The 18,390-nt window shown below is 34.3% G+C and overlaps 1 protein-coding gene across 5 annotated transcripts; it reads right to left on the bottom strand.

The window, feature by feature from the left end:
• Positions 1–1,148: 1,148 nt before the first annotated feature.
• LOC102805855 (prostaglandin reductase 2-like) lies at positions 1,149–15,531 on the bottom strand. 5 transcript variants are annotated; one of them, XM_085497906.1, is made up of 8 exons: positions 15,361–15,531; positions 14,965–15,030; positions 11,977–12,107; positions 11,224–11,430; positions 9,780–9,950; positions 5,241–5,450; positions 4,211–4,420; positions 1,149–3,677 (listed from the first exon to the last, which is right to left on the bottom strand). In XM_085497906.1, exons 1-8 carry the CDS (start codon positions 15,401–15,403, stop codon positions 3,570–3,572), a joined length of 1,146 nt encoding a protein of 381 aa, XP_085354032.1. In that variant the 5' UTR covers positions 15,404–15,531; the 3' UTR covers positions 1,149–3,569. The 5 variants fall into 5 exon arrangements, with proteins under 5 accessions (XP_085354032.1, XP_085354035.1, XP_085354031.1 ...); XM_085497909.1 differs by lacking the exon at positions 14,965–15,030 and having other exon boundaries at positions 11,977–12,092; XM_085497905.1 differs by having other exon boundaries at positions 3,563–4,420.
• Positions 15,532–18,390: the final 2,859 nt, after the last annotated feature.

Genomic DNA, 18,390 nt, shown 5'->3' with positions numbered 1-18,390 from the left:
CAAAGCAATTGCACTTACGGTTTTTAACAAGAAGTCAAAAATATCAATTTTACCAAAAATGACAAAAATATTCACCAAAATTAGAGAATTGAAGATATCATTAAAAAATGAACAAATCTGAGAGAGGTCCACATGTAGTACCTATATATGTAATATCAAAGTAATTGGATTTGCGGTTTTTAACAAGAAGTCAAAAATATCACTTTTCACCAAAAATGACAAAAATATTCACCAAAATTAGAGAATTGAAGATATCACTACAAAATGAACAAATCTGGGAGAGGTCCACATGTAGTACCTATATATGTAATATCAAAGAAATTGGACTTGCGGTTTTTAACAAGAAATCAAAAATATCACTTTTTACCAAAAATATTCACCAAAATTAGAGAATTGAAGATATCATCATGAAATGAACAAATCTGAGAGAGGTCTACCGAAAGTACATATACACCAAGTATCAAAGCATTCAAGCATGTACATGTAGTTCACAGGAAGAAGTCAAAAAAGTAAAACATTGACAAGGATTACGAACGACTGACGACAATGGACAATCACTCATATGATAAGCTCCGCTCGACAAAGTCGACAGTGGAGCTAAAAAATCATAAAGTTGACTGAAAAGTCGGTGAAGGAAAAGTTGCATGGAAAGTTGATAATCGATTATGTTATCTGGAAAAGGTGCCTGAAATAGTCAGTAATATTGAATGTAAAATTGGTAATGTTGCCTGAAAAGTCACTCGAGTTGCATTAGGAAGTCGATAAAATTAACTCCAATGCAGGAAAATTTGCATGGAAAGTATGAACAGTCCGAAAAGTTGCTTCAAAAGTAGGTGAAGTTCATGGAAAGTGAATAAAGTTGCCTGCAGTTCCATGGAAAGTCTAAGTTGCATAGAAAGTAGATAAAGTTACATGGGAAAAATAGCATGGAATGATAGAAAAGTTCCTAAAAAAAAATTAACATAAAGTTGATCACATGACCTAGAAAATCATTATTGTTGAATGGGAAGTCAGTAATATTGTTTGGATATTCTGAAAAGTTGAAAATCCTGATTTGAAATAAATTGTCTGGAAATTCTAGTGGAAATGTGAAGAGTGAAACGCACATGGGTGTAAATTACATACAGCAGTCATAAAATAGTACACAATTAATTTTTAATTTGAATTTATTTTCCAACTATTTACTTCAACAATCTATATTTCTTTTCTTTAAATCATAACTTGTGAAAAAAAATTGAAATTTACATAAAAATAATAACTTATGAGCCCTGCTATGAGGCGTGAAAAAATTGCTATAGAAGAATCCATGGGAAACCTATAGACAAATTCGTGAGGGCAAATATGTAGCTAGCCTAGAACATATGTGGTATTCCATTCCCTATACACCACTCCAGCCTAAAATCTACGCAATGTTCCACTGGCTATATGCCTATCTGAATTAATAATGATGTACCATTAGCACCATAGAGCATGTTAGATTGCAGGGCATATAGTGAGTGAAATATCATAGATTCTATCTAGGCTGAAGTAGCATATTGAGAATAGAATAACACAAACTGAAAAACAATTTAACACCAACTCAACAACTAAAAAAACGTTTAATACAATACTTGAGGTCAGAACGGAGATTTGGTTATTAAATTGAGTAGTATGGTATTAATTTTAATAAGGTTATAAAACATTGACAACATTGCATGCAAAACACAGTTTTGAAATTCCTTCTTAAAGTGCCATAGTCATCGCGCCATGTCATGTTCACTATGGGTCGCATGTGGCATATACAACGCAAGTTAAATACATTCTTTGTTTACACAAAATTTGAAGATGCATGATGACTGCAACACTAAAAATATTATTCCAAGTCATTTGATTTTTTGTGTAAACTCGGAAGCACTAGTGTACGAAGAAGCTATTTTCCAGTTTATATGGATGTTGAAGTTGTATGCCTCTTGAACATTATATCATTACTTTTATTTCAAACAATGACAACATTGCTTTAGTGATCAGTTAGTTGAGTCATTATTTCACAATGTGAAATACAATTTCTAAGAGAACTGTTCAATGTGCATAGTTTAATGAACACAAATAAATATAGTTACAATGAAGTATACAGAATTTAATGCAGTTAGCTTCAATGGTGAAGAACATACAAGCAATAGCAGACAATTGCCATACAACATGATCTGTTGGAATGTCTCAAATACAAATACAGATTTCAAAATGCATTGCATTCATGGTGCACTTCGAATGACTAGGGAATGGAGCCTCTAGAAAACATTTTATAGAGTAAAAAACAAACAAAATTGTTGTGGCTTCACATTTAGTATAAGGTGGCAAAGATGCTATCAACCTGGAACTATCATGCAGCAAAAAAATATTAAGTGTAAATCGGATTTAACATAATCCACAATGGTGCATAGAAAAACTTATGAGGTAAAGTGATGAATATAACAGTGAATCACCAGAGCTCAAAAATGTGGATCTCCCATCTCAACTGGACAAACAACACTCAAAATGGACATGTGTTGAACATGAGTGAAATGTATCAATTACAAAATGTATTTTTAATATGCAGTCATGTTTTTTTCATCATTCAGTTAGAAATTATTGGTCATTAGTCAAACTCACATGGGCATACACATACAGAAAACATTGACGTGCATCTCTGATAAAAGTGAACTAACAAAACACAATACTTTAAATAGGATTTTAACACAAATCTGTCATTTGTAAGTGCATTCACAAATTGAGCAAATACAGCAACGATCTGTGATATATTCACTGCCAGGCTTGATAATAACATTCAAATATCTGCCAACTGTATAAAAGCCAAAACAAAGCAAGGCTACTATAAAAGTTGGTAGTTGTCTAAATCACATGCATTCAGGATGGGTCTCATACTTAATATACCCACAGTAGCAACATATATGATGTGTTAGTTTATTTAGCACCTCACCTGCTAAAAGTCTAAATGGATAACAAAAACATCAGGTATTGGGTAAAAAAAAAATGCAATCCATTACGATGACCTTGATTCTTTAAATGGCAGTGCTCGCTACATTATTAACATTTAATTCGCATTTCACCAATGTGCGTATCATAATAAAATGAGACCCAACTGCCCTCAAGACAAAAATTATATCAATATACCCACAATACACTTGTCAAGTACAAATGAATTCTACTCCTATCACATGCCACATTAAAAAAAATGCTTTGATTTGTAACAATAGCACACTTTCATTAAAAACCACCTTAATAAGTGTCACAGCTATTTACCAACATTAAGAATGCAGCATGCAACCCAGATGATTTATCATCTTTAGAGAAATGATATCATTGGTCCTCAGGATTACAAATTCAGCAAAATGTGGTATTCAACCAATCAGGAACAAGATAACATACATGTCAAGTATTTTTAGATAGCAGTATAAACTTCAGACAACAGTTTGTGTTATTGGCTTCCACATTGAAATTCCTAACAATGATCTCCTTCTTAGCCAATCACATATGAGGTTACTTTTCAAGCAGGTGCCTGGATACTCCTTTCTCAAGTCCAGTATGAATTATCAAAGATAAGCGATATGTACAACTTGTTTTCCTATGTTGCCTCCAGTCATCATGGATATGAACGCTTTTGGTGAACTTGAAATTCCGCCGGAAATTGTCTCACGAACCTGCAAGAGAGACAATATCAGGTGCGAGTCAAATGCAAGAATTTCTGAATGTCTCATAAGAAACTACAATAGTGGTGTAGATGTATATTTGGGAAATTGGATCTACCTGTAAATACAGAAGTAATTATTAAAAATTACCATATACACGCATTAAAGGTTGATTTTAATCAACAAAACATCCCGCTGAAATGGAAAACAAACATTTCCCCTTCTGCCATAGGTGGCGCACTTAACTAGTATGCAAAATTGCAAAAAAGTGAGGTGGTTTCAAACTGATCGACACAATGACGAAAAAAAATAATTGCATAGTCAACATCAAATTTTAACTTCACGTAATATTCTAGTTCACAGCATGAACTTCACTGAAACATAAATGGTAATATAGCCTTGATACCCAAGGCATTTGTCCTGATGCCTGTATGCTAGGACAATTTTTTATTATTGGTAGATTTGACCTTGAAATCTGGTGCCCTCTTAACTGCAAAGTTCAAGTTGAAACCCTGCTTGTTGCAAACATTTGTCAGTATACTTGCCTTGAGTTTTCCTTGCTTATACCACTGTGCAAGCTGCTTAATGCTTTTAGGAAACCTACTAATATAATTGATGACAAGGAATCGATCTCTTGTAATATTCTGGTCTTCGACGATGTCTTGAATATCATCGGATAACGGTGGCGGATATGGAAGATCAGTATTATAGGTTGCTATTGTTCCACATAGTATTATATGGGAATTAGAGTTCATCTATAGGAAAAGAGAAACTCAATAAGTTAGGACTACCAGTATTATGGTGATTCCAGCATTCTGAATACTAATGAGTTTCATGACATCGTCATGGCTGATTATTCACTTAAATGGATACATTTCCACAGAAATAGGGATAATGACTAGAATATGCTAAACAAGATATTATGCATTTACTGCCTGTGACAGCCATCTGTGGATTAGTATTTTCTGAGGGACTTGCATGTATGAAATATTGTAATGGGTTTACGATCATTAAAAGTAGTGCATAGGAAATGACATTCATAACTGGACCCACCTCAAAACAAAAGGTATTTAATGCTAAGTTTCAAAAGTCAAAACTAGTTTTTTCTTTACATGCATGTAAATATATTTAATTTTTATCACAATGTTGTCTGTATATATTCTGCAAATTTAACAATGATAGGTTGAAAATAACTATCATGGTAATGTGACTTAAAGTTAATGATAATGAATTGTTACACCCTTAATAATCATTGATATGGCAAAGCAAAGGACAATCAATTTGCAACGTCAAGTCTGGAATAACCAAAATATTTATTCAAATCCAAGGCATACTAGTTTGCCAAATTGCAGCCCCAGTACTTCTAAGACTCACTGTAAATGTTTAACCCTTTGAGCACCAAAGTTAACTCTTGTCTTATTTCACAAAATAATAAAAAAAAATCAAATTTTTGTAGGGCCTGAAGCCATTATAAAAGAATTGATAAAAAAAATACGCAAAAATAGGAACAACATGGCACCAATATTATGGCGGAAAAACAATGCAGCTGAAAAGGTTTTAATACATATATCTCACCTGTTTGATAACCTCATCTGTAATTGTTCCACCAACATTATCAAAGTATATATCAATACCAGCTGGACAAGTCTCCTGCAACCTCTCGGGTACATCTTGTGTCTTATAGTTAATGGCGTGATTGAATCCTAACTCGTTAGTAATGTAGTCACACTTCTCATCGGAGCCGCAGATACCAACAACGTTATTGCATCCTTCTAGTCTGGCAACCTGTGAAAAAACAAACAAGTAGCCTGTCAGCTGAGATAGCTCCGCTGTTAGCAATGCACATTTCAATTAGGAACTGAAGATATCATTAGAAAATGAGCAATATGTATAGTATTAAGATAGAGATGCAGTTTATTTGTAAATTTCAATCAAAAATAGTTTTTTTCGTTTTTTATATAGATTTTTATCTAAAGAACATTCTGTGAAAATTTGACCAACGAATTCTTATTGGAACACCGTTAAAATTGCTGTTTATTTTCTGGTTAAAAATAAAAAACACTCACACGTTGCAATGTTTATGTCCAATTGCCTAATTTGCATGAGTAATCAAATAACAGGACTTTTGATTGACAATGAGCAAATCGAGATTGTACGGGTCATAGTTCATTCAATTCACATGCAATTATTCTCAAATCAGTTATCGCTCGCTAGCGAATCAAACATTATATTTCCTCAGCGATTTTTCCTAATTTTTATCATTACATTATGCGTGGTGTGAAAAGAAAGAGAGGTAGAAAGAAGATTCAGATGATTTCTATGTCGGAAAAGGCAAAAGCTACACTGAAGGCATCAGCCCGCCGAACGAAAAACAAAATCGATGTGAGCGTCCAAACGTGACTTTCCCTGAAGGCGTGAACCCGAGTTTCTGATTGAGAGATTTTATTTTTAAATAATTGTTCTCAAAAAATAAACTGAGCATGTGAAGAATAATTAACATTGTTTACAGTGATAACAGCTCATTGTCGAAACGAAGCTTACCCATTCACGCTAGTCACAATAAACATCATACTCTTGAATAGGCGTCAATGACTACGGTAAAACTTAGACTCTATTTTAGGCTTCAGGAATGATTGAAATGTCCGAAAATGGCGACAAAATACACCTTAAAAGTCCTATTTTATTTTTTTCTAAATCCCATCCCGAATTTACGGCAGAATCTGGTCCCTCAAATAAGGGACACGTGAGCTTTGATTCTAACCGGATATATTGCACTGGGTCGGGGAGATACAAACTTTCGTGTATCTTTTGTCCAATGGGTACCTGTACTTCGATCATTCGCAAGTTTTGCTAGGTGGTGCGAGACAGCTTTGTTTGCAACTGGACGAACTCAATTTAATTCAATGAAGCAAACAACTGACAATGCTAAAATAAATTACAGAGGTACGCTAAAATTAATTGAAAACAAGCAAATAATTTCAATGAAAAATAAATCACAGAGAGAGGTAACTTGATACATTAACAACTCTTTTGACGCGCTGACCGCTTCTCCGCGTCTGATGTTTTGTTTTCCTTGTCATAATACTTACTGATTGATGATTTTGTTTTGATTTTTGAGTTTTTTAGCCTGCAACTCGGCCACGACCTTTGCTTTTTCCCGTGAAAAATGGGGAAGTTTACGTCAATTTGACGGACATTCCATTTTTTTTAAACTAACTAACACACTGTTTAGCACTCCTATTTTTTTCATTTTCTGATTTCTATTCAGAAAAATTCGACCGCCCGAAAATGCACCTTAATTTTGCACTTTTAAAACATGTCAGATTTCCAACACTAATTATTTAAAACCGGTCGAAATTTTAAAACTTTTACGTTAGGAGCTGGAGCTCTCTTCTTGCAGGCGACCGTCCCACTTTGTACTCTTCACGATAAACCATTTTTTATTGAAAATACATCAAAGAGAAGCCATGATGTTTTGATCGTGATAAAAGGTCACCTTCCTAGGATCGCCCCCTGTTTAATAATTCATGAGATGACGTCATATTTACTGGGCATTGACATGTGTTTTTACCGACCCCATCAAAACACTGGTATGAATGACGTGTTTCTGATTTATATATTCAAAAGCAGTTGTTCTGGTCCAACGATTTTACATAAAATGTCTATGTCTATACGTTAACTTTCAACTTCAATAGTCTAGAAAGTATGACAAAGCAGTAATTCCCGGTTTAACGCGCAAATATGCAAATTAGCCTTTTTCTCGTCTTCTATTTTTGGTGAATTCTTGGGTTTTAAATTAAAATAGCTGATAGACGCTTTGGCCATTTGCCTCGAAATTTTCACACATTATTGACAAGGTGTTCCCCCTTCAAAATGCGTCCGGACAGTTTATTACGGCGAGTGGAACAAAAATAACAAGTCCGCAATTAACATGGATATATAAATTATGCAAAAATAGAAAAGAGTGAACTTTGAGGTCATGCTGTGCGACTTTGAAAGCCGTTAGAGAGATGAATGGACGCATTTGAATTAGTAGTATACCAAGGTATCCAGTGATGTAATTTTACCCACAAACGGACTTGAAGTTTTTAAGCTAATTTTTTTTAAACCACTTTTGTCCAAAAAAGCACATTTTTGATCCAAAATCAAAAACGCATTCTGGATATTTGAAATAAAAACAAATTTTACAAAGTTTGTATAATAAGCTTTTAGAAAATATATAACATGTTGGATATATAATACCATCTTCATTGTCTAATTACTCAATTAAAAAGCAAGCCAAATAAACTGCATCTCTACCTTAAAACAATCAGAATTTTTCACAAGAAGTCGAAAATATCACTTTTTACCAAAAATGACAAAAATATTCATCAAAATTAGAGAATTAAAGATATCATCATGAAATGAACAAATCTGGGAGAGGTTAACATGTAGTACCTATATTTGTAATATCAAAGCAATTGGACTTGCGGTTTTTAACAAGAAGTCGAAAATATCACTTTTTACCAAAAATGACAAAAATATTCATCAAAATTAGAGAATTGAAGATATCATCATGAAATGAACAAATTTGAGAGTGGTCCACATGCAGTACCTATATATGTAATATCAAAGCAATTGGCCTTTTGGTTTTTAACAAGAAGTTGAAAATATCACTTTTTACCAAAAATGACAAAAATATTCACCAAAATTAGAGAATTGAAGATATCATCACGAAATGAACAAATCTGAGAAAGGTCCACATGTATGTAATATCAAAGCAATTGGATTTGCGGTTTTTAACAAGAAGTTGAAAATATCACTTTTTACCAAAAATTACAAAAATATTCACCAAAATTAGAGAATTGAAGATATCATCACGAAAAGAACAAATCTGAGAAAGGTCCACATGTATGTAATATCAAAGCAATTGGATTTGCGGTTTTTAACAAGAAGTCGAAAATATCACTTTTTACCAAAAATTACAAAAATATTCACCAAAATTAGAGAATTGAAGATATCATCATGAAATGAACAAATCTAAGAGGTCTACCCCAAGTATCAAAGCATTCAGGCTTGTAGTTTTCAAGAAGAAGTCGAAAAAGTAAAACATTGACACGGACGATGGACAATCACTCATATGATAAGCTCCGCTCGACAAAGTCGACAGCAGAGCTAAAAAGATGGCACCCTGATTTCAGTATGCAAATCACACACTAGAGGGATGTATCTGGTCAAAGTGCACCTTTTTATAAAATATTCTGTCATATATAATCATGGCCATTATGTTAGTTAGTTTACTAGTTAGACAAGATTTAAGCACAGTTCTTACCGATAAGTTGAAGAAAATTGGATTTTTAAAATGACTTTGATCTTTCAATGACAGATTTGTTTAAATCAAAGCATTAATCCAACTGTCAGTGACTATAGTTGCCTTTGTGCACAGCTCCTTAACATGGGCCATGGAGGTAAAAAGAGATTACCTCCATGCATGGGCTAAGAGATTAAAATGCCTGTGCTAAGAAAACGTTTAGTACAGCATAAGTATGAAAAATTTGACTAGTTTAGATTCTTAGCACAGGCTAACAAAGTGTGTTCGAGCGCTTAGCTCATGGTAAGCACCCAAAACACCAATGCATTCAATATTTATTCCGAAGATACTTCTATACCATTCTCGACAATGTGAGCAAATTTAGACATTATTCGCACGAAAAAATAGACTCTGTTTCCTTCTACATGTATTTACTCTGCAATCTGCACTTTTTGAATTTACCTTGTTATTGTTTTTCAACATTTTTAACTAAGATGTATAATTTATATTTGTATACATAATAAATAATGGTTGAGTCACTCAAATTACATGTTCCATGATGCACTGGTGCAATAGGAAAGCGGAGTCTCCCTTCAATGAGTTGAAAGAGCATATACATCTACTTTGGACCATGACAAAATATTAAGCACTAGCAGTGGCACTAAATACAAACATCTGATTTGCATCACAAATAACAAATTTATGAATTTTCCATTTGCACAGTCATCAATCAACACGTAACAGCATCTGTACTAACAACAAACGTCTGATTCGCATTATAAATAACAAGCTCATTAAATTCCAAGGATCAACCATTATATTACCTGTCCAGCCAGCGATCCACATGCACCAGCGGCCGCGCTTACAACAAACGTCTGATTTGCATCCGGGACGAGATGACCTTTCTCCCTAATACCAATAAGTGCGGCTAATCCAGGTGGTCCATATAAACCAAGCATTAGAGAGTAATGAGTGCCAACTAGTCTCCTGTCAACCTGTACAAAACATGTATACACATATTACTAAATAAGCACAGACATACCGAAACAATCACTGAAAGCATTGTTGGTTGTTACCAAGCCGCTTGATGGCTGGATGTTGAAATAACTTGCCAATTACAGTGTCATTATGATAGGAAGTCAGTCACATAGTCTAGTTATGTAGTCCAAGATATGGAAGATGGTTTTTGTGTACAATGCACTATTGTATTCAACCTAACTTAATGTCTGATTAAGTGCCCACTCTCTAAATACTTTTGTAAATTTGTACATTTTGGGTTTGAAATTTGTTTGTTTGAAATTTGCCAAATTTGAATGACTAGTCATGAAACCTGATCATCAATCATCTATTTTGATTATTGTTTTACTTTTTTGAACAATAACAAGCAGCCTGTCGGCTGAGATATCTCCGCTGTTAGCAATGCACATTTCAATTAAAGAACAGAAGATATCATTAGAAAATGAACAATATGCAAAGTACCAAAGCAACGGGACATATATAATTTTTTATCAAAAATTACAAAAATATTCACCAAAATTAGAGAATTAAAGATATCATTACAAAATGAACAAATTTGAGAGAGGTCCACTTGTAGTATCTATGTATGTAATATCAAAGCAATTGGACTTGCGGTTTCTAACAAAAAGTTGAAAATATCACTTTTTACCAAAAATATTATCAAAATTAGAGAATTGAAGATATCATCATGAAATGAACAAATCTAGAGAGGTCTACCCAAGGTACATATACATCAGGTATCAAAGCATTGAGGCTTGTAGTTTTCAAGAAGAAGTTGAAAAAGTAAAACATTGACACGGACAATCACTCATATGATAAGCTCCGCTCGACAAAGTGGACAGCGGAGCTAAAAATACTGCAAAACAATATGCAAATACAATACCAGTCAGTTTATAATTCACTATTCTTTTATGCATTATGAGACTAAAGTGTTACAGCACATAGTCAGTGGGTAGATGGTGACCTCTAAATGAGATGCATCGCCAGTTATCTATCTGTCTGTTGATGATAGAAAATGAATTCAACTTTGTAGACGCTTAAGATTTTCATGTTTTTTATGAGTTTATAGGAATTTTTGGAGATTTTCTGTATGTATATTTCTGTATGCAACAGACAAGTGTAATAAAATGCAAATTCATGCAGGAATAGAATACCACAACACTGTTCTCATGTTTAAAGTCTTTGTATGTCTGCATATTGAATGGATGAAGGCAGGTACTGTCCATTTCGAGGAGCTACATAGTTTCTTACCTTGTTAGCTGTGAGACAATTGAGACCTCCCACATTGAGAGTAGCGTATAATTGCCACGGCCAGTGATAACTCTCTACAATATCGCCGCGATTGAAGTCTTCTGTGTTACTTTTAAGTACTACGCCCACTCCATTACCTTCAATAGTTTGACCAATCTCAAAGGAATGCAGGTAGTCAGTGCCGGTATACGCATTCATCTGACACCTCTGGTGAGAGAAAAGATAACCAGCGTACTATACAGCTTATGGCAACAATTATAGTAGATGGTCAATCTTGCTTCAAAGAATCCAAAATAACCATACATGTATACTTAAAACACTGATTTACGTTGTAATCCTTAAATTTTGCATTTATTTTTTAATTCATGATTTGCTATTGTGGCTTAAAAAATTGTATCCGCTTATTAAAAGTTCATACTCTAAATTGATACGCAAAAATCATCATTAATGCTAATAGAAATGAGAAACGAATGTGTCTCATAATAATTAATATTTGAGTCATGATTATTTATTATTATTACTATTTTCAGTTGAAAATTTACTCACAAACCCTTTTTATAAGTCTGGCGCCCTCACAGTTTTAAGTGGCAGAGACCTTCAGAAGCCTCTTTCTGAGTTCACCAGACCTATGAAAAGCGCCTATATATAAATCTAAAGATAAACTTTTAATTTACACAAAGACATAATTTTGTACAATTAATTATTTATTCAATAACTATCATGAACTGTTTGTGCATTTACACTAAGACATACCATGTAAGGATCAGCTGACAAGTACAGTGTTTTTACCAATATCTGACCGTCCTCTAGTTCTGGATATGAACAGTCTCGTAATGCAAAGTTGTCTTCAGATGGTGCATTATTCTCACCTGCATGAGAAGATACTTTTATGGGAATATAAAACAATGCAATTAAAATAAGAGAATCAATTGATCTATGCATATCAACATCATTGTCGTACAACCATGTGCTAATATGTCCTGTAGATCATTAAGAAATTCTAGATCATAAAAAACAAAAAAACCACATAGAGGAAAAATAGAGGTGAACTCAGATTACAACAGCGTGTAGTCAAGCGCAGTACTACATAAGAGCATTACAATGTTGCGTTTTGTAAATTTCTTTGTTTCTAACCAAGCTCCAAGATTCTCACAGTATAGAAGACAGTCGATATAACCAAATAAGGAATGACTGTGGAAATATCCCGTGTCCAACTTCACTGGATTGATAATTGAGTGTGCTTTTATCTTTCAAGTTTTGTCTCATGTTTTGTCAAAAAAAACTTGAACAAGTTGAATTTCCTGTATCCCACACAAAATCACTTTGTAAATTAAAATATTAATGTATTAAAGCGGATGAGTTGTCACCTGCGCATGTGTCAGATGGCCATAGCGTGTCATTGTTTACAAACAAGCGCCTACCCATGAGCCTTTGGGTTTTTAGCGTGTGTTGTTATCGTTGCTTGGGACTTGTGCACAGGTGACGACCCTCCCGCTTTAAACTTAGTCTTAATTTTGAATTATCTTTTAATTTATTTACTTATTAAATAAATATTACAAGTATATTTGTCCAAGCATATGCTTATCTATAAATTTAAAACCCAACGAATATGACCAAAGTAACAATTTTGAGTAACAGGATCACAGACTTATTCAGTACTACTGGACTATTTCTTTTTCTATTTTATCATTTCCCGATAACTATGATACTGTCATTTTGAATTGTATCTATTAACTAGTTTATGTATTTGTGAAATAAAACATTCAGTATTCAGAAACAGATTACGTTGCGTGTTCAATGTGGCATCTTCAATGTGGGTAATTATTATGATGAATGATATAGATCATGACACTTGTTTATGTTTTAATCATATGTGCAATGGCTGGTCGGCAAGACCCAATCATTCATACCCGAAATTAAAATAATGGCATCACAATGGTGACATCACTTGCACTGCAACATAAAGACCGATGACATCAATTGCATCAACTGTAAAATCCACTAAATTGAATCTTAGGTAAATATGTACGGTAAATTTGCTAGTCGCTGGTAGCATAGTAGATGTCGCATGAGGCTCATGAACGATAGACCCAAGTTCATTTCCTACCTTAGGCTGAACATCAAAAGGGTCGACCCCTACACTGGGTGAGTGTGCCACAGATCAATGGGAAGACCAATTCTACTGGCCGAGATTCATTCACTAATGAATGCAACTTTGGGAAAACCTTGGTTAAGGTCCGCAGGTGCTTGCGTTCAACCGAGACTGGTTGACGCCAGGATAGCGCATTAAAATTGCCATTTGATAGAGAGATGGCCACACAGCCTTGTCATGTAGTCCCAAACATGAATATGACTAATGTGTCAGCACAAGCACTTGCAATTTGCACATACAAAAAAGTCAGGAGAGACAACATGAACACTCAATGTCCAGGCCTGTCGCCTGGCACAAAAAACATTTAAAAAAAAAAAATATGTAAATTCACTGAAAGATCTATGAATTTAAAACCCAACCAAATATTTGGTTAGATACAGTTAAAGGTAATTTGGTGCTTTCTCTTACATTTGACTTATACATTATATAGTGAAGACTACAAGATATGTTACAGTGAAAAACCACTGAGATTTTGTTTTAAATGTTCTTCTTGTTGTAAGATTAGACAACTGATTACCGACTTTGCTTCAAAACATTGTTGAGTACCGACAGACTTTATCTACAGCCTAGACATATTTACACACACATACAAATAATGTAAATATATCTAGACTGTGGACAAATATCTGCAGGTAGTCAACAATAATTTGAAACAAAGTAGCTATATTATCGGTATATTTTATTTTAAGCACATCACAGGAATTGTGTTAACTCAATATTTTGCTTCCAGGGCTCCAATTATTGACCCAGTATTTCAGGCAAGTTGGGGTCCAATCTCTAGTAAAGTTATCCAGGGTCAAATTTAAATTTTTTTAAATTTGGTAAATGGGACTCGTCTTGCCGAGACACTAGTGCAAACCCTGCATTACATATCAATCGTTATTTACTTACTGAGCAATGGGTGTAATTTATTTTAAATGAGTAGTACATAAGTTGTAACAGTTTTGAATTAACATTATTTTCTTAATATATTTTTAATGTTGTATGTTGATGTTTATATGTTAAATAACAATACAACTGAAACCAATATGCTTGTGTACACGCTGTTAGAAGGCAAAGCATATACAAGGTATAATATATTGATGCATGCAATGTTTGATGTAAATACTCTCAGCGCAACAAAGGTATTTCCTTCACCCTTAAAAATATTTATAAATTTCGCAATTCAAATTGACACAGGGGGTACTATTGGTTGAATAATATTGGAATGTTTTCGATCACCCTCATTGTGCTCGTTGATTGGCAAGTTTGATTCAACTGAACTTTATAAATATTTATAAAGACGAAGGAATACTTTTGTTGCACCAAGAGTATTAGTATTGTCAATGCAAGTTGGCACAGAACATTTCAATTGTAAAACAGATTCATTTTCTGATTGGGAAGATTGTCAAAATTGGTAACTGACCACTTTAATGATGCTATTCCTACCTGAATCATTGTGATGTTTTTCTAGTTTCATTTTTATAAAAGCTTTACGAATATTTTGTTTTATGTAAAAAAAATGTTCACGCCTTTATGAAATTGATTGTAAACACACGAGTGACAAAAAAAAGGCAAAACAAAAATCGAGCAAAACAAACAAAACTTACTGGGATGGTCATTTTCTTGATTGTCGGTTAAATTCACAGTCAAATCAGGGTTAAGTCGAACACAATCTGTGTATGGAGAGTCAATTGTTGATAACATGCAACATAAAAAAAAAACAAGCATACATGCAAACAAGCGGTGTAATGTGTACTCAAAGTAGTGCTGTTCTGCGGTTAGCCGAGGGTCAGCTAGTAAAATATATATTAAATAAATAAATTAATAACAAAGTGAGATCAAGATAACGTAATTGGGGCGTGAGTTAAAAAGCTGACCGTAGCTGCCGGTCCGGGTACGTTACCGGGGTAGGTACTCAAATCTGACACGAAAAACGACTTTCGACTTGACTTTTAGTTTAGTGCATGAACATTGTCGGATTGAAACTCGGATTTAATACTTACCTGGCCTTGACCGTAGTATTATTTTTTGGTTCGCAGCAGTCATTTTAGACGACCAGACATCCTAAAGAACGCGGGAAGACATTACTCTTTCTCTAAATTTAAAATAAGATTGTAAAATCTACGTTTGATTGCCCCTCGCCGCCATCATGTTTACTCCGCAAATGCTCCGGAAGTGTATGTGAGGAATGGCAGAGAGGGCGCTGTAACTACGGCTTTCACTTTTACCATAGACCTTAGAAAACAGGGACATGCAACTTCTGTCTAAGACAAAAGAAAATCCAGTTTCCTGTGTGCAACGTGGGTTATAATCCCCTGTATGGATAATCCCATTAATACATATACCTATACATCTGAAACAGTTTTAGTTCTTACCTTTCTACGCTTTTTTATATGTTTGACAAGTTATGCTGTGCCAATATTCACATTTGTCAGTGTATAACGGGTGCACTATGCTATATCTGTTCTAAATATGATGAAAAATCCACTTGTTATAATGACACCCCCCCCCCGCTTTAAGTAAACCTAATATCAATGTCAATTATGAAGAATATTGTATCAATATTTGAACCGGACATATACATTAGACGAAATCAACTCCTTACAGAGGCATCACATTACTCCCTATTATCGTCTAGATTTGTTGTTTCCATTATTTATTTAAGCATTCGTCATATTTTACTTGAAAACATTTTGTGTTTTCATTTTGAACCGTTTCAATGCAGTGTATAGTTTTAAATGGCCATTAATACAATTTTAAATGTTAATTATAACACCTATAACCAGGCGAACTTGGCAGATTTTCGATGCGAACTTTTGGGTTGCCTCGTATTATTAAAAGAAAATTTGTTGTAATTACCAATTTGAAACGACCAACAAAGGTTACAGGTTCTAGACATGTGATGTAAAAAAGCTGTTGTTTATTTGTTCAACTGCGAAACAAAGGTCAAAGGTCATGCAATCGTTTTCCGAGCTTGACAATTATCATCTCCATAAAAATAATCCGGTTTTACAAAAAATAGCTGTGCTTCATTCATAAAGATTTTCTTCGTAAGTACCCCATGCAGATGTTGTGTTTCTAGTCATGGATTGAGCATCGAGAAGTTTCGGGCGTACAGTATATATTCTATGGTTTCAAATAAAGAGACAATATTATTTCCGATGTTGTCTAAGAATACATGTTCCTTATTTTGTTGTTGTGTACTGTTTTGTTGCATATAAGGACAACCACAAACAAATATTATTATATAAGAACCGCAATTTATTCTTTCTAGTGTTTAGAATATCAGTAAAACGATACGAAATATCGTTCAGAATTGGGATATTGCAAATAATCAGTTTTATCTGTTACATAAAGTTCTTTGTCCATAAATTATGCACACAACAGGGGAAGAGGGTCTATGTGACAGAATTATCAATACTACGCATATCACAGAATTCATCCTTTACCCATTTGAGACTCTCCAGTGCGGTTAAAGCGCCCTCACCGACGAACTCTGATACAACACCATGCAGTTTGATCACTCAAATTTGTATGATTCAGCCTGTCTGCATCGACCTGACTTATAATAGAACACCCGTATATCTTCACCTAGCCAAGCATGGCATATCCTATAATTTATGTTGGATGTGCCCGGGGCTATTAGCGCCTTTTTGACAGCATATCTTACCATCGCGTCGAGGTGCGGAAGTAAACAGTTTTTTTCCCATAAATGGACAATGTTAAGCAATGTAAAATTATGTGATAACTCGTGATAGACGACTGGTAGGTTTTGCAGGAGTGATACATTTTGTGAAGTTAACTTGTTAGAAGATGCCGCTTTTCTTCCACCCCGCTTTCATTTGATGGCTATATGACGGATAATTGGATGAGACGTGGGACACCGCTCATTGTCGCTGCAGAATGGAATGTGTTTGTTGACATGCATTTTTATCTCCCTTTATTTTCTGATAAAAATACAGCTAGTAAGCATTGAGTTACCGTTGAATACCTGATATGCTCCTGAGTAATTCCGCATCAATGATGATAACGATAATTAATTTTTACCTTTGTAATTATATTATATTAATTATACTAATTGGAATATCATTTTATTAAACTATGTTAATGGAGCGCCAATCCATGCAACGTTATTACAATGAGTGGATACAATTATGTCGTGTTTCACTGTCAATAACAATTGGGCAGTATAATTGTTCAATATCCATTTTTTCCCACCGTAATCTCGTGACCACATGTGACACAGCGTCAGATGTCAACGGAGAAACATCTGATGCCGTTGGTTGCTTGGAATGTTGACCAGATTCTAAGACAACCACCAAAAATAGAAAAGGTCGCCAATGAACAATATTTGCCATGAATTAGCATAACAATATTTTTTTCCACCTAATTTGGTAATTTATAGACGAATAAGATGTAGTTGCCAAGGAATCACAATCACACATCTTTGTCCCGTAATTCCAAGATGGCACGCCGTAAATCAAGTTTTGATTGGGATATATCTAATTGAGTCTATCACTAGGTTTTCATAGTAAACGGAAACCATTTCATCAATTATATTTCAAATCGGACAATTTGGTCATGCTGAACATTCCAGATTTCTACTAAGGCCGTTTAAACGACTGATAGAATATGGCCATAGAGGTGAAATTAATGTTGATTTCAGCAGCCAAAGCGGTGGTCCTAATCACTTTATTTGATCACCAATATCCAGATTACTGTAATTACTGTCACTTTCTGAATCTGAAGATATTTCACAAACGTCCGTATTAAAGCGGGAGGGCCGTCACCTGCGCACGCACAGGAATTGAGTCCCAAGCGACGACAACAACACACGCTAAAATCGCAAAGGCTCATGGGCAGATGCTTGTTTGTAAACAATGACACGCTATGGCCATCTGATGCATGCGCAGATTACGACTCCCCCGCTTTAAGCTTTCTCAATGTAAATGTATTCATAACTTTTTGTCTAATTTGTTTCTTATTTGTGTCTAAGAATGAAAAAAACATGTATGTCTTACATAGCTCTGGAT

The sequence above is a fragment of the Saccoglossus kowalevskii genome, chromosome 4 (assembly GCF_978046115.1).
Source record: "Saccoglossus kowalevskii chromosome 4, keSacKowa6.1, whole genome shotgun sequence".
In the NCBI taxonomy this organism is placed as follows: domain Eukaryota; kingdom Metazoa; phylum Hemichordata; class Enteropneusta; family Harrimaniidae; genus Saccoglossus; species Saccoglossus kowalevskii.
This window is presented reverse-complemented; position numbering and strand designations above follow the sequence as displayed.

Excerpts from the sequence above, each read along its gene's own strand:
- LOC102805855 (XM_085497905.1), bottom strand. The coding sequence starts at position 15,403 with ATGACTGCTGCGAACCAAAAAATAATACTACGGTCAAGGCCAG. Across the intron at positions 11,431-11,976 it reads TGTCAGCTGATCCTTACATG|AGGTGTCAGATGAATGCGTA; the intron begins GTATGTCTTAGT and ends TTCTCTCACCAG. Across the intron at positions 9,951-11,223 it reads ATTGTCTCACAGCTAACAAG|GTTGACAGGAGACTAGTTGG; the intron begins GTAAGAAACTAT and ends TGTTTTGTACAG.